Source organism: Vitis riparia, chromosome 6, assembly GCF_004353265.1.
Source record: "Vitis riparia cultivar Riparia Gloire de Montpellier isolate 1030 chromosome 6, EGFV_Vit.rip_1.0, whole genome shotgun sequence".
Taxonomy (NCBI): Eukaryota; Viridiplantae; Streptophyta; class Magnoliopsida; order Vitales; family Vitaceae; genus Vitis; species Vitis riparia.
In genome coordinates this window covers 20,951,506-20,971,822 of record NC_048436.1, presented here as the reverse complement: position 1 = coordinate 20,971,822, position 20,317 = coordinate 20,951,506, and the positions used below count along the sequence as shown (strand labels likewise).

General features: G+C 34.8%; 3 protein-coding genes across 9 annotated transcripts; 1 reads left to right on the top strand and 2 right to left on the bottom strand.

The window, feature by feature from the left end:
• The first annotated feature begins 294 nt into the window (after window positions 1–294).
• LOC117916444 (lysine-specific demethylase JMJ30) lies at window positions 295–5,427 on the top strand. 7 transcript variants are annotated; one of them, XM_034832478.1, is made up of 7 exons: window positions 297–885; window positions 1,509–1,718; window positions 2,075–2,209; window positions 2,306–2,449; window positions 2,981–3,073; window positions 4,962–5,166; window positions 5,377–5,427. In XM_034832478.1, the coding sequence occupies exons 1-6, from the start codon at window positions 421–423 to the stop codon at window positions 5,160–5,162; spliced, it is 1,248 nt and encodes a 415-aa protein (XP_034688369.1). In that variant the 5' UTR covers window positions 297–420; the 3' UTR covers window positions 5,163–5,166; window positions 5,377–5,427. The 7 variants fall into 7 exon arrangements, with proteins under 7 accessions (XP_034688372.1, XP_034688374.1, XP_034688369.1 ...); XM_034832477.1 differs by having other exon boundaries at window positions 5,258–5,404; XM_034832483.1 differs by lacking the exon at window positions 5,377–5,427 and having other exon boundaries at window positions 296–885; window positions 4,377–5,054.
• Window positions 5,428–6,235: 808 nt separating this feature from the next.
• On the bottom strand, window positions 6,236–7,958 carry LOC117916443 (UDP-glycosyltransferase 92A1-like). The gene has a single exon (XM_034832476.1). It carries the CDS (start codon window positions 7,895–7,897, stop codon window positions 6,419–6,421), a length of 1,479 nt encoding a protein of 492 aa, XP_034688367.1. The 5' UTR covers window positions 7,898–7,958; the 3' UTR covers window positions 6,236–6,418.
• A 1,923-nt stretch (window positions 7,959–9,881) lies between these two features.
• On the bottom strand, window positions 9,882–15,821 carry LOC117916502. The gene is made up of 12 exons (XM_034832571.1): window positions 14,914–15,821; window positions 14,390–14,592; window positions 14,098–14,295; window positions 13,887–13,958; window positions 13,128–13,223; window positions 12,942–13,021; window positions 12,704–12,779; window positions 12,224–12,434; window positions 11,908–12,104; window positions 11,093–11,204; window positions 10,886–10,975; window positions 9,882–10,777 (listed from the first exon to the last, which is right to left on the bottom strand). The coding sequence occupies exons 1-12, from the start codon at window positions 15,428–15,430 to the stop codon at window positions 10,005–10,007; spliced, it is 2,625 nt and encodes an 874-aa protein (XP_034688462.1). The 5' UTR covers window positions 15,431–15,821; the 3' UTR covers window positions 9,882–10,004.
• Window positions 15,822–20,317: the final 4,496 nt, after the last annotated feature.

Genomic DNA, 20,317 nt, shown 5'->3' with positions numbered 1-20,317 from the left:
ACAAATATAAAAGAATCAATTTAATGAACTCTTCAAAATAATAATTTTTAAAAAATAGACAAAAACCCATGAAATATAATTGTTTTTGTAAGAAATTTTTTATCATAACATTTTTAAAAAAAATCAAACCAAAAGAAAATTTACAAATTATTTTCAGTGACAATTAATATAAAATATGGACGGGGCTGGGCTGCTAGGTTGGAGTTCGGCCCATATGTTTTCAATTTTTCTTGGTAGCCAAACAGCTTCCAGCCAAATTCAGCTGGGTTTACAAACGGGTCCCTTGTTTTAGTTTCCAAACAAACCTGAAGCAACTTAATATCATGCTCACAACAGTACCCAATCAAAACCCTCCATTCCCTCCCACTCTCTTGTTATCTCTTTGGTCTACCACCCAGCACACTCCACAGTCCGTCGACCATGGCCTCCAACACCGCCGGCGATATTGCCTACGACGTGCTTGAAACCCCAACCCTAGACTCCGAATCGCCGAACCTCCTCCACCAAATCTCCGAGCAAGGCGGCTACGCTTACGTCAGCATGTCGGTGCTGGCCGCCGCAGGCGACCTCCGGGCGGCGGAGGCCACCCGCGAGATGGCGTGGGAGCAGCTCCACTCGGGGCCGTGGCACTCGGTCCTGCCGGTGTGGCGCGACGCCTACTCCATGGCCTGCCTCTACGTGGCGAAGCTACACCACCGTGCTGGCGATTTTGGGGAGGCGCTTAAGGTTTTGGACATGGGACTGATCATGGGAGGCACGCTTCTGCGCCAGGATTTGCACGCTGCGGTAGAGAAGGTGACGGCGAAAGCGAGTGAGCTTAGGGTTTCGGAGGAGGAGCAAGGAGAAGTGATTGTTGGAGGGGAAAACGCGTACCATGAAGCGGAGGTGAGGTTTGTTCCTTTTTCTTCATCTTTGTTTGATTTTTCTGGGAAATGATCGTGAATTTTGGTAATTTGTCTTTGATTGGGAAAAAACAATGGTGAATTCTGCACTTGTTATTGGATCAGATACTCTTGTAGATTTGGTCAATGTATGAATTTGAGTTCTAATTTAATTAAATATTTTATTTCAATCAAAAAGCAGTAATTTTTTTGTCAGGGTTTTTCTTTTGAATTTAAGAATGCATACTAAATTGTACTGATGGAGGCCATATTAAATTTGGGTCAAATCCTAATCACAATACAAAATTTGTTTTCGGACCCAAGTTTAGATACCAAATGGATCATGTCTGAGTGTTTGCCTCATAAAAAGGACATGAGAAAGTCGTCTCATCTAAAATTATAGTCATAAGTCATAGCTTCAAACTGAAAGCAATTATATGAATTTACTTTGCAAAATTGAGTGTGCTGTAAAACACAAAGGGTATAAGTGTTGAAGCTTTCTGGGTGGTCCATGAAGGCGAGGACTTCTTGATCTATTGGGTTGTGTATCTTTGCATGGTGAGAATTGAAATGATTCGTAAACTTTTTCAATATTTGAATTTTAATGTATTGCATTTGAAGTTGTAGGTGCTTGGGGTATTACCCATGAAGTCCTTGTCTTCTAAGATCATTGGGAAAAGGTCTGCACTTTCTTTGGAAGGATTCCTATGTGATTATTTCATGTCAGGTTCTCCTGTTATTATCAGTGACTGTATGGGTCATTGGCCAGCAAGGACCAGGTGGAATGACATGGATTATTTAAAAAGGGTTGCTGGTGACCGCACAGTTCCAGTTGAGGTGATTAATCTTTGTGTCATTTCAATAAGTTTCCAACAGAACCAAATGAGTCAATGAGAATGCCCCGTGTTTCTTAGATTTCTTGAAACAGACCTATATAATACTTCGTCCCAAAGTGATTTATGATTTATGATTTTTTTTTTTTTATGTTACTATAACAGATATGCTATATAGATGCGACATGGACACAAGGGGTTATATATGAAAATACCTTCCTTTTTACTGTTCCCTTGGGCACTCCCTTTGTCTCACTTTTTTTCGGGCTTAAAGTTCTCTTGATTGTAAATTTGCAAAAAATGTTCAGTACCTTAGTGCCTTCTTGAACTGAAAACTGGTAAAGTTTAAAATGTTTGCAGGTTGGGAAAAACTACCTATCCTCAGATTGGAAGCAAGAGCTTATTACATTTTCCCAGTTTTTGGAGAGGATTCAGTCCAGTGACTGTACTTCTACACTCCCTACATATCTTGCTCAACATCCTTTGTTTGACCAGGCACGCATATTCTTTTGCATCCATTGTATACTAGTAGTATAGATCCTAATTCTTTGACGTTTCATATGCATCTTATTGAACTTACTTACATGGCAGATACACGAGCTAAGGAAGGACATTTTCATTCCTGACTACTGTTATGCTGGTGGAGGGGAGCTCAGGTCTCTTAATGCTTGGTTTGGTCCGGCTAGGACTGTGACACCATTACACCATGATCCACACCATAATATACTTGCTCAGGTATTTCTTACATGGTGTTATACATTGCATAATCATAAGATGAAGCTTCCTTCTCAATGTTATTCACTTTCGACCTTCCAATGCCATCCTTGGTGACCTTCTCGTGTTATTTTTGCCTTTAGAATTTTGATTTGTGGCCTTAAATGTATTTTATATCAGTTATATGCCTACATTGATCTTGAGTAGACATTAGATTGAAAAAAAATAGAAATTTATATTTTAGAAAGCATAATCCATGTCATCTTTAAATGGTAAAAATTTACATCATGAGGATGCTGTCCTCCTGAAATAGCAAAATATTATGACTTGACATTAGAAGATAATAATGGCATTTGACTTCTTCTCTGATGGGTTGGCTTTAGTAACACCATATCACTCACCCAACCACCATAAAGGGAAAAAAAATTTGGTTTGATGTATTATGAATTTTAATATTTGAGCATCTTTTCAGCCTATCAAAGAAAGAAAATGAAAAAAAACATGTGGACATCTTTTGGCACAAATGACCTGCTTGACTAATTTTTTTTCCAGGTTGTTGGCAAAAAGTATATCAGGCTTTACCCTGCTTCATTGTCGGAGGAACTTTACCCATACACTGAAACCATGCTTTGCAATTCCAGCAAGGTAGTGGCCTCTTAGTTTGCTCAGTAGATTGAGTAGATTATTTACAAGAAGATGTTTATTATTCTGGTGAATATGCGAATCTTAAAGTTGCTTACTGGCAAAGCATGTCCAAGTTACCCATCTTATTTATGCTTTTGCAATGTGGTTCTGCAATTCTAAACTTTTAGATTTTCTTCTAATGGAGAATCTTTTTTTTTTTTTCCCCATATACATGTGCATTGTATCGTTTTTAGGGAATACTAGATCCCTTGGAAGCGGTTCTAGAAAACCCTCATTACCTGCATGAGAAGATTATATTTAAAGAAGAAAATTCTATAGTTTTCAAAAATGAAGAAAGCAGATTCCATTCACTTCAGGGATGATTTCCAGTAAAATATTGTTTTGTACTCACATTATGCAGTCACTTCAGAGTCATGGGATACTAATGTTATAATCACAATGATGCTCACGTTGTGAAATTGAGGCCACCTTATGCTGCAACACTGATTTAGAAACATTGGTATTGCTTACCCCTAGGCTTTGGTAGTCATAATTGGTGTTATTTGGCCTAGATTGCATCCTAGTTTCTTATGGGATGACATTTTTCTGCTAACCATTTGCAAATCCAAGGAAATGCGTGTTAAATATGGGGAAATTGACAGGAAACTTCTCTTCTTTATTTTCTTTTTCTTTTTCAGTGGGGTGAGTGGACGGTGTTGATTGCTGTTCTTTTTCATCACAACTATTGCTTTCTGCGAGAGTGTACATGGGGTGCAATGAATACATTCATTTTTTAAGAATGCCTGTTAGGTATATAAACCCATGCTCTATAATATCTGTTGGTGAAACCAACAGAAGCTTCTAGTACTAACTTTTTCACCCTTGGATTGGACCATGTAACTCAAGCAATCATTGCCATGGTGATTGGTCAAGCACTAATTTCCTTTCCAAGCTGGCTAGGCTTAGCCCATATGCAGTAGGGTTAAGTTTCTCTTGAAGGCAAATTGAAAACTTGCCAAAATCCTGTGAATCAGGAATACTGGTTGATTTTTGTTCCATGCCTTTGTCCAACCTTAGATTTATAGCAGAAGTCATAATCTGCAAGACAAGCTTTTTTGTTCTTGAATTCTTTAGAAGATTAGCATTGATTGGGCTACTTCAACTGGGGTGCTTTAAGAAACCTGCCTGGCATCATTCTTAGAGAATTGCTTTTTCAACTATTATCTGTTTACATGTGTGTGTGTGTGTGACCTTTTTTTTTCATGCAAATGTCTTTTGTTTGAGTAGTGGTTTTGCTCCCTTCTAATTTTTATTTTTTTTATAGGAAGAATAAGTAGACAAGATGCAGCAGAGTTAACTTTTGATAACCAAGTTAACAGAACTTGTTGCTGAATTAGCTTTGAACTTCCGTAAAAGTTTTAGCAGAAAGCCAGATCATGAACTTAACCTTTTACTAAGAATTGCAAAAGAAGGTAGTGATTAACCCAGTAAATGGAAATTGCTTAAATTGTCAAAACAGTACTTTAAGCCATAAGCCATGTCCTTGTGGCTTTCTGCCCAAATTTATTTTTAAATTTTTGGGCAGTTTGGATAAGTGTTGACTGTTGATGTTACATTTGAAGCTAAATGCAACCTAATGAACAGAAGTTTGGTGAAGAAGAGCTGATCCAAGGGTTTTTGGACTTCTCTTAATTAGTCTAATTCTCATCCCTTCTTCTGTACTTCTGGTAATTTCTGGTCAATTAATTGACTGCTTCTTTGAATGCTCTTTCCTTTCTTGGAGTAGTGAATTCCAGATTGATGCTCCTTCTTTTCATGTTGTAGTGAGTTCAATATCGATTCTCATTGGGTGAGGTTGCTAATGTTTTCTTATAAATGCTCTGGTGTTTTCAATATTGAGTGAAAAAAGTTCTCTTTGAAGGTTGATCTGGACAACATAGACGAGAAAGAGTTTCCAAAGGTGAAGGACCTGGAATTTCAAGACTGCATTTTGGAGGAAGGCGAAATGCTTTACATCCCACCAAAGTGGTGGCACTACGTGCGATCTCTCACAACTAGTTTTTCCGTTAGCTTCTGGTGGAGCAATTGTGGAGGTTCACCTGCATCCTGATTTTGTATTCTTCTTCCTTTTTCCCTTTTTTTTTTTTTTTTTTTTTTGGCTTTATGGAACCAGCATACCTTTGCTGATATTCTCAAAACCTGCAGATGGTATGCTGTTTATCATGACAGTAACATTATAATCTCATGTAGCTGATAGACAAAAGTAAAGGTACTTCTCATGTATATAATAACCCATCCATTGATTTATCTTAATATTAATGCAGGAAGGTCTCGGACCCCTCTCTCTGAATAGATATGAGATTAATTTTACACCCTATTCTTTCTTAGTACATAGAGGTTTTTTCTTAGGTCGTGGAATCAAACTATAGGTCCATCAATGGTTATCAAAATGTGATGAAGACAAATTGTCTATTAGTAATACTTGATTGTGAGCTGTGCTTCCATGTGTTACCCTTTAGAAGGCCTCATGCAACATTCAAGTCACTCTTAGTTAATATGGGTTCTTGGCCTCCTACCAAAGCGGATTTTTTGCTTGGGAAGCAGCCTGGGCCAGATCCTAACTATGGATCAGCTCAAGAGGAGAGAATGGGTTTAGACAGGTTTTTGTTGTATGTGTAAAGATGTAGATGAATCGGTGGAGCATCTCATCCATTGTGGGATAGTTAGAATTATGACACTTTCTTTTCTCTTTCTTTGGCATTTCATTGGTTCTCCCCTCTTCTGTTAAAGATTTGTTGGGGGATGACATAGTAGCTTTGTGGGTAGGAAAAGACGGAAGGTTTGAAGAATAGCCCCTCTTTGCCTTAACGATTTGAAAAGAGCAAAATCGAAGCACTTTGAAGGGGAGCAACGCACTATCCAAGCTCTTAAGGATTCCCTCATAACTAATCCATATAAATGGTCTCGAGGGTTCCTTCTAATAGATGGGCAAGAAGGCTCAACTTTTTGTTCGATTTTATAGAATGGCTGGGCTCTTTTTCGTAAAAGAAGGGGTGTAGCTATTATACCTGGTTTTTTTGTTTCTCACTTATACTGAATGCCAGTTTAGTTTGACACCCTTTATATATTTATTAATACACACTCTTGTTTGCCTGTAAGAAAAAAGAAAAAAAAAAGTCACTCTTTACTGAGTTTTCTGGGCTTTCGATAAGAGATGTGTCTTAATAGTTCGCATGAAATTGTCTATAAAGTCGAGACATGCAAAAGAAGCGAATACACCCATTATTCTCTAAAACGCCTAAAGATGACAAACTAAGTGCTGTCCTTGCTTCAGAACCTGACACCTGAAAGCTTCCAAAGGTTACTTCACCTTCTTTGTCCATATTTGTTTGGTCCTCGTTTTGTCTTCTCCCTCGTTGATGATGCAGCATTGAAGAACTCATCCATGGCTTTCACAGAGGAACCCCTGAAACCTTCCTCATCTCTAATGGCATCCTTCATCATATCTCTCACCTCACTAACCTTCTTTCTCATGTCCTTCCTCTTCTCAGTAGCATTCATAACCAACTCAATCTTCTTCACTATCTCTTCATGTCTAACCTCACACATAGGGCCTCTGGCCACCTCCACGCACACCCCCATCTCTTCCTCTAAGAACTTCGCATTGTAAAACTGCTCAGCGCTCATTGGCCAACCCATGATAGGCACGCCATGGCTGACAGCTTCAAACACCGAGTTCCATCCACAATGGCTTAAAAATGCAGAAATGGATCTGTGGGACAGAATCTCCACTTGGGGTGCCCATTTCTGCTCCAGCAATCCTCGGTTCTGATCTTTAATCCGTTGCCCAAACCCTTCTGGCAACCATTCTTTGGCTTTGAACTCTGACTCTACATCCACCCCCAGTGGTGGCCTGATAACCCAAATGAAACTCTTGCCGCTAACATCCAATGCCATCGCCAACTGCATCATCTGTGAAGCTGAGAGGGTGTTTTGTGACCCGAATGCTATGTAAAGAACCGAATTTGAAGGCTTTGCGTTGAGCCATTCCTTGTAGAACTCTACCATGGTTCCAGGTTCCTGTACAGCACCACCGGCGGACAGAAGAACTGGCCCCACTGGCCAAACCGGCCTGCCAATTTTCCTCCTGAAATATGCCAATCCAAGTGTGTCTAGCTCCTCTATCGTATTGAACAAAACCCCATCAGAATTCATCCATTCTGAAAGTGCTTCTTTATTGAACACTGAATAAGGATCTGTCCCATCGGCAGCTCTGAGGTTCTCCGACATCTGTGTTACATGAATCGTAGAAGCTTCTGGAAAATCCAGGAGGGAGAACTCGCCATTGGAATTGGGCTTAGGATGAGGAACATTCAACCAAAGGGAATAGTAACAAGCCATGCCAAAACCGCCACCGACACAGAAGATTGAATGAAACAAGCCAAACTCATGGGCTATTTCAGCAGTCCACCCTAAGAAAATGTCGGCAATGATGCAGAGTGGTGGGGGGCCATGCTGCACAAGGTTGGAGATGAGGTTTCTGAAGGGACTTTTAAGAGATAAGGAGGCTTCATCGAGGCAGGACATGAGAGATTGAGGAAGGACATCAGTGTTATCTGTATTAGGAGGCAGGCCATGATCAGAGCTGCAAAATGGGATTTCAAGGAGGACAATGGAAGAGTTTGAAGGGATGGAAGATTGGAGTTTCTTCAAGTTGAGAGGTGTGGTGACAAAGGTGATGGTGCAGCCTCTTTTCTTCTCTATTTCAAGAGCTAAAGCCAGGAAGGGGATGATATGGCCTTGTGCCATGTACGGAAACATCACGATATTTTCCTTCTTCTCCATTGCTCTTAGGAGAAGTGGTGGATGAGGCAGGAGGAAAGAACACTGAACAAAGGCTGTGAGGCACAGGACTTCAAAAAGATTACATATATGGATATGTTTCTATTCAGTAAAGTCAAAAGAAAGCATCTCATTTATTAGAGCTTTAATTCTTTACTTTGAAGGTTTCCCATATATGACTAAATATTATTTGAAGCTCTTTCTTAATGAAAGTAACTTTTGGACCCATAAAAAAGAACCCACCAAAAGTTGGGGCTTTTTTAACTTGCACGGCTATTTTAAAAAATAATTCTTAAAAAATTATATTTTTAATAAAAATTCTTAAAATATGATAATTACAAAAATATTAATAAATCTATGTCACACTTTTTGCCACTTTGAAAGGTCTCTCTTGAAGAGACATCTTCCATAATTCCATAAAATTGAATTTATATTAAAAGTGTCTCTTCAAAAGACATTTTTTCATAATTTTTTTTATTAGTCATATACGCTAAAAAAAATGAATTTATACTAAAGAAATATCATTTTCACAATATTGTAAAATCAAATTTATTTTTAAAGGTGTCTCTTGAAGAGATATCTTCGATAATTTTCATATCAGTCACATAGTGAAAAAAAAAATTGAATTTACATTGTAGACGTCTCTACAATTTCACAAAATTGAATTTATACTAAATGTGTCTTTTGAAGAAATACTTTTTTATAATTTTTATATTAGTCACCCATCGAAAAAATTAAGTTTATACTAAAAGTGTGAATGAAAATCTTTCAATATAAATTTAATTTTATGAAATTGTGAAAAGTGTCTTTTAAAAATAAACTTTTAGTATAAATTCAATTATTTTAATAGATGTAATTATTGAAAGTGTCTCTTCAAGATACACTTTTAATATAAATTTAATTTTATGAAATTATAGAAAGTATGTCTTAAGAAAACATCTTTAGTATAAATTCATATTTTTTTATTATGCAATTAATATAAAAATTGTGAAAAGTGTCTCTTTAAAAAATATTTTTAATATAAATTCGATTTTATAGAATTGTAAAATGTGTTTCTTGAAGAGACACTTTTAATATAAATTCAAAAAAAATTTAACGTGTATTATTAATATAAAAATTGTGAGAAGAGACACCTTCAATGTGAATTCAATTTTTTTGAACATGTATCATTCATATAAAAATGATGGAAGACGTCTTTTCAAAAGACACCTTTCAAAGTGACAAAAGGTACCGTAAATTGAAAATATTTTTCATGTATTGTATTTTTAAAAATTAATTTTAAATTCATCGTACAATTATAAAAAATCCCCAAAAGTTGCCTAAAGAGTGTTTATGCTCTGCATTGTGAACTCTTCATTTTAGTGGTAGAATCATAATTCATTAAATGTAAGACCAATTGTGGGAAAGTCTCTTATCTTTTTCATTTACTGAATTGGTTTTTGCATTTATGGGTATGGAAATCTGAGTGTTGAATTCACTATACAAGTGCATATGTATTTTGATGTGATGAGTGGTGTGAGCATTTCGAGCCATGCATTTAAGACATCTGAAAAGAGGGGTCTGGGCTCATTTCTCATTGCCATCTGGTTATGAGTCATATAGCTGACATAGGCATCTGCTTTGACTGTTTCTGGGACTTCTGATCCTTTGGAATATGCCATTTTGGGAAGGTAAAGTTGCAACATTTACTAGGTTTCCACCACATTCAAGAGGGCAAAGGCTTTAAATTTTTTGGGTAGGTTTCATTTTGTGTAGTCAAATTCCGTAAGTAATAATCAAATGGTTTTGATTTTGAAAATTTGTGGAATTTTGATTTTGAAAAATTATTTTGATTTCAAAAAGAAATTTGCATTGACATGAATTTTTCTAGTTCCTGTGAAGGTTGTATCTGTTTGAGATTTTTTCTTTTTCTTTTTCTGCATTGATTTTGTGGTTTCTTCAGCTTCTAGGATTTGATTGAAGTTTCGGAAATAATTCAGACCCAGAATATCAGAAAATAATAAGCATATATTTGAATAAAATAGTCTGGCAAATAGCCACTGACAGAATCAAACCTTGTAAATTATTACATGTAACAAGTGCCTAATCTGTTGAAGCTATATGTGTATTCCTAGGCTGCTGACCTTAAACCATTTGAAGCTTGTATGTTGAAATACACTGTATAAGATTCATCTCTCAAGCTTAGCAATGGTGCTAGAAGATAATTCCTTCTCAACCCTTTTGCCACAAAGCTGATGGGATGATACTCACTGATGCCATGTTTCAATGTGAAGCTGGTTGCCTGATTAAAAACAACATCAGATGAAGCCAGTTTGCACTTGAGCTTAATGGCTGAACCTGAATCATAGTTCACACCACTGTAGACGAAGCAACCTTTCTGGGTTTTTGACTCTAAGGAAACTGTCCCATCCTTTCCATCCAATCCTGCAACCAAATGGAACAAAGAAGAGCCTACAACACTAGCAGAATTCGTGATGCCAAGGCTTTCATTTGTTCCTCGCTCCACCACTGCCATTCCAGGAAAGTTAATCGGTTCTAGCATGACGAATTTTCCAATGGCATCTTTTGGTGATGAAATTTTTGAAGAAGTTGAGTCTTCTAGGATGAGTCTAAAAGTGGCATTGAGAGAAGCATCAGTACCCGATTCAGGGTACCTCTCCATTGTAAGTGATTGGTTCGAATTTGTGAAGGCAAAACTTGAGTTTCCAGACTCTTGGGATAGCGAAATCAGATGAGAATTGTAAGAGGCAGGAATTGGAGTTATCCAGTCTGAAAGTGAGGCAGCCAAATCGGTTTGAATGTCCCAGTCATTGTTAGTCAAACCCACAAGAAGGTAGGGGCCATAAAGTATAGCCTGAAGACATGCATACTTGGGCCGGTCATCTGAATTTCACCCAAAATAATTTTTCGGTTACACATCATCCATAAAATTCTTGCTACTTTTTGTTAGAGATGCATACTGATTGGAAAGGTATACTGTTATGAACTTACCTTTGATAGCCTCTGTTCTTAATGCAATGGGCAGCTGTAGGGTCAACTTGTCATCAGGGCTCCATTTTCTTCTGAATGATAGGAAACTATCTGCATCAGGAAATTTTATGGTTGGGTCATAAGAAGTTCAAACCTACTGGGAAGCTTGTTGCTTCAAATGAAAATCAATATAATCTAAAAAATAACAAAAGAAATTGATGGTCGCACTTGGAGCAGGTACAGGCAAAGCCTGGGCATTTATTGCTGCCTTGGCACCACTTGAATATGCCCAAACCGGTATCCGCAAATTTATGGCAGAAGATTGGCCTGCCCCCTGCATCTGAGATGTTAAGCCAAAAATACATCAGTTAGTATTTAAGTGCACGGAGAAACAGAGGACAGCGTAACAGGATCTTGTTTGGTTGGAGAAGAAATATGGAAACAAACGGAAATTATGAAACTTGCAACCACAAGGAATTTTAACAGTGGATCTTGTAGTAATCCAAAATTTTGTTTCCTTTCTCTCCATGTTTTCAACAACCAGATGGAGCATTAAAGAAACAGTGTTGAATATCACTCTCTCTTGGCTTCTTCTGCTGGAAATACCCTTTTCTTTGTAATTGGACTACATCAATTTATGATATCAAAATATTCTCAGTTGTTTATACATAAAGAACCTCAAATATATCACCCTCCTACTTGTTTGCACAGCTCAATCTTAGTTACTTCTTCAAATCCTTTTCACATGTTTTAAGCTGTCCACATTGTTAAATCAAGCCCTCAGAACACAAGGCTTAGCTGGTATTTCAATACAGTACAAGGAGTCATTTAGAAGCTGCTTATTGTATCCTCTCTTCTAAAGATCACTAATTTCAGTCTGCAGGTAAAATAGTTCAATTCTAAGGGGCAACTGCCAAAACTTCAACTCATGGTTCAGAAAAACTTTGATTACATAGAATGTCATCATTACAGCTATAGTAATATTAACTTGTGTTGCTCATAAAAAGAATATCAACTTGTGTAGGCTGATAGGAAAAAAATACCTTCTTTGGAGAAAATGTCAAAGTGATTCGAAGGTAAGGATCCCAAGAAACAACAGTATCTACTTTTTGGTTCAGAACCATCTGTCCAGATTTCCAGTCAAGTGAGCTTGATATGTACTGCATTATGTAAAGCCCAGGAACTTCTCCCTCCTCCTCAAAGTATATGGAGTCTCCTAACTTTGAGAATGACTCGATTCCTACAGAAAGAGCAAGAAGAAAACTATCTAACAGACGAAGCCAACATTGATTATGAAATAACAAGTGCAATATCAGGCTAACAGAAAAATGAAGAAGAAATGAAAAACCAAACTCAGACCTGTCCCATAGCAGCACCAGAAAGAGTGAAACTTTGTCCCCCACCCATGGTAGCTTCGGGCCTTGGAATTTCCATGACCTAGTGGGAGCATGTATATCATCACTCCAGGATCTGTTCCTCTTTGAATGCTTAAAATACCATTTGTCAGGGCACGCTCGTAATAATCAGCATATGCCACTTCTTTTGTCCACCTAAAGAGGTTGCGGGAAACCTACAAAATCATATCTCAGTAAGAGTCCTGCAGAACCAAATTTCAGTGCGTGCATAAAAATGCAGAGCACTAAAAGTTTTATGCTGGTTTGAGTGAAAAACATAGGTCAAAACTAAATTGAAATTGGCCTTCAACATTGGGGGGCCCTCAAGCTCTGAAAATATTCCCATTTACACTAGGAATTTATAAGCCCACTTTGATGCATTTATCTAAATAGTGAATTAGGAAGGAACTCCTGCTTCATCCTGAAGAACTCGCAAATAGCCAACCTTTAGCATGTTATATGTTGTGCATGATTCTGCATTCTCTGTCTTAAGTGTTGTTGCCATCCGCTTGGGATCTGACCTACTCACACATTGAATTAAAAAGATTATGAAGGAAAACAAGCAATGTCAAACTGATATATACATATATATGTTATATTTCTCACAGCACAGAAGATTAAGGTAGTAAGAGTTTTCTTATGAATGAAACGGAAGTTCTATAATCAATAGTTAGTATTAGTACCAGAACTCGTCGACCGATGTCCCTCCAGTTGCATAGCTATGAGAGGAGTTAACAGTGTCTAGGAAGAATGCTCCTATTGTCTGTCACACAATATTATAGAACAATAACTTGTGATCAGGCACAAACATTTTGTCTTTGTTGAGGATTGCAGTCGAGACTGTCCAGAATTTATCCACAGCAATTTACCTTATAAAGTGGATCACCAGTGATTTCATACCGCATTTGAGCTCCAACAACAATTGGGATATGCGTATTGGCATGAAATCCAGATATGTCATCAGCCTACAAGCAGAAAATAGAAACACTTTGCGAAGTAATGTTTCAGTTGAAGGCAGCTAAACAAACAAGAAAAACAACATATAAAATATGAATATACTATGATCGAATTTGACTCCAAAACATATAGGAAGAGTAACAGGGTTGGTTTCCCATACATCATATTCATCCCACCTATAGTGACCAAGGAACCCACAAGAATTTCAATGACAAATAGAAGATAAATCGTCAAATTACAATATTGCTTAACTAGACATAATAGAACAAAATGGAGGCGAATAGTAAACTGCGTTAACTGAACAAAATCCAATCCATCAGCTTCATCTCTCAGTTTTCTCTGTTGTACACAAATCTTAAAATTTAACAATTTTATGCTGCACCATCAGAGACCAGAAAAACAAAAAAACAATTTTGTTTTTTTCCCTTCCTTGAGCATCCATGCCTATTGCATGTGCAGGCACCTCTAGTTTTCTACAAAATTATCTCAATTTTCATCTTTCTATCTGTTTTTTCAGATATTTCTGCAAAATTATTATGATAAATGGGTTATTATGATAGACTCAAAACATGCTTCCTCAAAAGGGAAAACACAACTCTTTGGTCCTATTGCTTTCCAGGGGAAAATTGCGAAACAATTAGAAAAAATCGGAAATAAACAATTATAATTACCTGCATTGCAAGCAAACCTAAAAAGCATGGTTTGTCAAAAAGGTGAGCCAGCACAAAATGTTTTTGATCTCCCTGCACATAGCAACACAAAGGAAAATCATGCTAATGACAAACTAAGCAGATATAGTAGTATGGGACAAGGACTTGCTAAACCGAAACATGATCATTTACAACTTAATTGCTAGGAAGATATCAGATATGTGTTACATACCGTTATGCGGTATAGGTTGTAAAGAAAATCATTCATGCCACCGGTTTCTTCATTAAGTGACAACCAGTGTCTTTCAATACTATAACTTGATATCACATTTTGCACGCGGTTGTAGAAGTACTCAACCATCCATGTCACCATTTTCAAAGCTTGGCCATTACCACCCAACGTATATTGATCCAAAAGCCCTGCCAATATCTATACCTCAACAGCACAAGACCATCCAAAGGTCATCAACACATAACATTGTTATCATACCATAAAAGCACTTATACTTGTAGTCTTTTGGTACCTTGTGAATGGTGTAATATGGAGCCCAAACTTCTTCTAGAGCTTCAAAACGATCAAATAGCTCAGATGGGAAAGCAGATAGATAACCAGTGCCCATTTTCTCTTGACATTCACCAAGAGCGCAAACCACTGCCAACATTTTCTCTTTAAGACTCTCATTGTGAGTGCTGGCCCACATTTGCGCCGATGCACTCAGGTAATGCCCTTCAAATTTTCATTTCAAACTGAGATTACAGATTAAATCAACTATTTCCTCAATCTATGTACAGGATTATGAAGCAAACACGATGACTTGGCCTCCATATAAGTACTATTATAAAGTGACCAATTCCTCAACCTATATACATGATTATGAAGCGAACATAATTGCTTAGCCTCTATATAAGTACTATTATAAAGTGACTAGTTCCTCAATCTGTATAATGATTATGAAGGGAACAAAATGAAGGAGTTCAGTTTTATAGCTAGGCCTCTACATAAGTACTGTCATAAAGTGAAAAGGGTGAGATGATAAACAAAAATTACCTACAAAATGACCCCGGAGTTCACCATCAGGGGACTCCCAACCTCCATATGGAGAGACAGGAGTTGGCAAGCCTGCTGTTCTTCTGAAACTCCACACCAGTCTATCCACATCCAGCATCAACAAATACTCCAAATTGGTCTGCTGTGCCCTCCAATGTAAAGAATCAGAACCCAATCTCACATCATGTAAAGAAAATTCCTTAAGGAAATTTGAATTTGACCCATCATAACTCTTCATTGTCTGATACTTCATAGCCCTACTGAACTCATCTTCTTCCCTTAAAGCCTTCCTGGGAAGCGAGGTCAACCATTCAGAGCCATCAGTGCGAATCAAATTAGAATAGTGGGCCAACGCCTCTGCCTTCCTGGATTCATTCTTGGAGAATAAGAGCTCATATCTGAGGGTGTGTGATGAGAGAGGAGATCCTGAGTTTGTACACTTCTTCCCCAAACCACACCCACATAACACAAAAACAACAACGACAACCAACGCCTGATTCAACACAATACCCTTCATTTTTCCACACAAATTCACAGGGAAAACCCCCCCTTCTAAGCTCAAATTCAGATAAGAAATATCATCAAGCTGCCTGAATATTTGAAGCACAAGGCCCTGCCAACACCATTTACCTTTATAAAGGAATCAAAGCCCAGTGATTTGTTGATTTTCACCACAAAAGACACACGAATTGGGGGCAGAGACTGAAGAAAAAGAAATAGGGAATCCCAAAAAAGTCAAAAACTCAACCAAGAATCATGCGAGATAAGAATCCTTCATAGAAAATTGACCCATATATGAATTTTTATTTTTATTTTTTGGTAAATCAGATTGAAAATAGAAAAAGAAAGGGAGAAATCGATAAAGATTCATGGTATTTATTACATGCACGCTATACATAGCAATCTAAGCAGGATACAACTTTTCAAGATAATCTAGTATGGAAAGATTCATATAAATATCCACCATATAAAAAAGTCATATGATCATTTATTTTAATGGGTATTGTTTCAAATTGTAAAACACCAAATAAAAATAAATAAATTATTACTAAATATAAAATATCAAGTGTTTTTAATTAATTTTTTCCTTAAAATAAATTCAAAATTTGACTATTTCAAATTCTATTTCCTTTTCATAAATAAATAAATAAATAAAACAAAATGAATGGGAGGATTCTATTGAAGTCATTTAGAAATAGATATAGGAATCTTTTACGTGTGATTATCATTTTCTATCCTTTTAGATGATATAGAAGATTATGGTTTAGGAAAAAATGGTTAAGCATACCATAAAGGAACTTAAAACTCTCTATTTCCCTTCCATATTTGAAGTTTTTGTTTATGTCAAATGGGCTATTAAAGGAATTTCCACCACATTTAGAAATTTCTCTGTAACCATAGGGTTTAATAACTTCCATTCTTCATCCTCACCATCATCTCCAAGCCGTGCAAGAGAAAAATTTGTCATTAGTTTCACAGGAAAAATGACGTGAAGCAAAGACCTTAATGAAGGACATGTAGTTTTCCAAACATATCCTAAGCATATCAAAAATGAGGTTTCCTCAAGGTGGAGAGAAAAGTAAGTACGAGATAGGTGGATTTTTCAAATTTAGAAAGGCAATTTTTAACTGTTTCTTAGTAAAATAATTTACCCTTTTGTTAAATTTTATATATATATTATAAAAATAATCATAAACCATTACTAAATGTCTAATGGGCATTTTCCTTAGACTTTGAATTAAATTATAAGACAAACTTTTATACTAAATGGCTACACATTTGCATGAGTTTTTATATAATATATTTTGATATTTTAAATTTATTTACTTACTAGTCATATGAGTTTTCCATGTATATATGATGGAAAATCTTAAACAAATTAGCTTATTAGATATTTGAGCATAATTTATGGTTAATGTGAAAGTGAGTTAATCCAACTTAGTTAACGGGTTGAATTTTTATACTCTAGTCAATATTTCCATAAATCTAAAGAAAATCAAATAAATCAAATATTAATAATATTTTATTTTTACAACATTTGCAAATTAAATATTAATAGTACTTGATTCTCACAAAATATCAAAATATTTTATTCTCACAACAATTGAAAATCAAATATTAACAATTTTTTATTCTCATCATTTTATGATACCTTTTAATATGTTAGGAATATTGTTTATTTCTTTTCTTCTACAACTCATTTATATTTTTGTATAAAATTGAAAATAAATATAGAAAATATAGCTTCCATTGCCAAATTATCCAATTTTGCATTAATTTGAGAAAGCTTACTTGTATAGTTTGTTATATGTGAGGTGACACCAAAATCAACAATAAAGAATCGATTAGTCATTTATTGCAAGAGTAGCAAGGCTTGTGGAAAATCTTCAAATTGATAGGAATAACTGAACCTATACCAATAATTAATAGCAAGATGATTTGGTTTTCTATAAATTTGACAAGTTACTTTACTATTATTATTTGAGCCAATAGGACATTGTTGTTGATGCCTTTTCTTTTGGTTGAGTTGTATTATCATTTAACTGTTTGAGAATGTTGTCATTGCTTTTGAGGATTATGGTTGTCATTATAGCACACAACAGGTATGAATCCTCTTTCCTTTGAGTTGAAATTTCTTCTACCCCATCAACTATTTGAACCACGACCTCATTGTTCAAAAAAAACTTGCGCATACTTTAAAAACATTTTTTTCCTCCTTTTAGGTAGTGAATGATTGTTCATGTCTTGAAGAGCTAACATTTACTGGCTAAAGGAATAATAAGGTGGTTTAATAAGCATAACAAATCGAAAAATTTTATACTTTCATCCTAAACCATGAGCAGTGTGAAAACTTTGTCTTGATTTGAAATTGTCACATATATTTTTAAAGTCTCTTAAATATTCTTTAAGAGATCGTCACCCCTTTTTGAGAATCATCAACATATTTTTCAAATTCCTTTCTCTATCTATCATAACAAGAAGTAATTGCTCTTCAAGAGACATTCATACTTAATTATAATCATACCAAATACATTCATTCATGCACAAAACACTCATTTGAGTTAATTTTATTATTGTAAGGTACCTATGAGTTTGTGTAAGTTTTCCAAAGAAAACAAGATAGAAAAGTAGTGCGAACAAAGCACTCCAAGACCAATTCTATGTCATATATATATATATATATATATATATATATATATATATATATATATTTGTGTTATTGGAGAGCATAGAAAATAAGGGGTTGTTTGGAAAGTATTTTTGAAAACTATTATTTCTTTTCTTTTTTCGGAATAGAGAACATTTAAGAACATCTTTAACAATTGTTGTCCATGCTTTCAACTCCATATTCTCAAATTAGTATTGTTGGAGAATAGCCTAAAGTTGTTTACTATATTTTTTTTATACTTTTAATTGAACAAAAAACACGAAAACAAACACACAAAAAATACAAAATAAAAACGCAAAGAACAAATCCCCAAGCAATACATCCATATAACAAAATTGAACGAGCCACAAATTCATTTAAGTTCATCGCCATTGTTACTCAATTTTTTGTTTTACTTGTTTTATAAAATTGTTTTTATTAATTCAACCATTTAAAAAAAAAAACTATTTTCAAAATTCATTTTTCAAGCATAATTTTGTTTTGAAAATACTAAAAAAATTGTTCTTCATAATTGTTTTGGAAATACTAGCCAAACAAAATTAAATTCAAGGAGAGTCTTGTCTCCTTTCTCCGCTATTAACTTCATTTTTCTATTTTACTTAGGAAAGGAGGTGAGCGTGGTAGGACCATGTGAAGTGTCTGAGGTGCATGTTGTCGGAGGAGATTAATTGTTGAGCCTCATGTGCAGCTCCAATGCTTAGGTGCCCACATTTGATTACTCACTCCAATCTTTGCCATTAGCAATACAAACATCCTCAATTCCTTAACCTACTTTGCTACCAATTCTAATCTCTGTTTGATCCAAGCCAGCAACTTTTGTCATAGTCAGTCCATAGCTTCATTGAGATACATGTTTTGGGCATCGATGTTCATACCTTTCCATTTTTTAATGTTTTCTTCTCAAAAAAAGAGTTTTGTAAAAACAATTTCAAATAAAGCATTATCGTTGAAAACACCTCAAATAAAAATACTATTAAACATATTATTAAAGTGTATTTAACAATGATTCTGAAAAACGTTTTTAATATTTTTAATATTTGAAAATTTTTATCATCCAAGTGTTAAGAATTACTCTCAAATGCACTATTAATCTGAAACTACTTATTTTGCAAGTGTTGTGATAATGATTTTTTGTTTCCTTGTGTATGAAAAAAATATTTTACACGTTGGTTGGTTGCAAATAAAAATATATGATATATTTATTAAATTGATATTATCTATTATGATTTACAAAGTAATTTTAATATCAAATAAATTCACCCATTAACAATTCATTATAATCATTATATTACATTTATTTTAACCATTATAATTTATAGTAATTAATTAATATAAAATTTATGTGAGTTCCATATCATTTTAAAGTATTCTCATTATCTAGCTCCAAAATCCCACCATAAATTTATTGAAAGCCCTAAGAAGCAATTGGATTTATATTCTAACATGAGTGCCAATCAAAAACCATGTGATATAAACATTCTATTAAATTTATGATCTAAAATTTATATTGAGGACTTTGAATTGAATATTAAGTTAAATTGAGTAAAAATCTACATTGAGGACTTTTGGATTGGAAAGGAAATCTTTGTTAATTTCATCTCTACTAGTCAAAATAAATTACTTTCACATATATTTTATTCTTTGGTTATTTAATTGTGAAAATATATATTAAAAAAGTGTTTGATAAAACTTAATACTTATTACTTGATTATTTAAGTTAGCTTTAAGTTAAATTATATTTAAGTTATTGAATCAAAACTTATTACTTAATTTTTATTTTAAGTATTAAGGTTGCTTGGTAAAATTAATTTATGACTTATTCTAAGTTATTAAATTGGCATATTTATCCTCATAAATTATAACTAGGATAAATGAAGTCAAGTAATAATAAAGGTTGTGAAACAATAAATTAGATTATGGAGGCAATTAGGGCAAATGAAGATGTGAACTTAAGAATAAGTTAATTATTTTTACTTATTACTTAAAATTGTTTTTTACTTCAATCATACCATTAAGTTATTTTATCAAATATACTTAATTTACTTAATAACTTAAATAAATTTATTAAATCACTTTAAATTATTAAATTAGATTACCACACACCCACTAAGTCTACACCTTATTTTTTAATTAAAATATTTTTTTAAAGTTCCTTCTTTTCTTGTAGTTTTTCAACTAAAATATTGATAAGGTAGGACATCATCGTCTAATTGTATTTAATACGTATCTTATGGG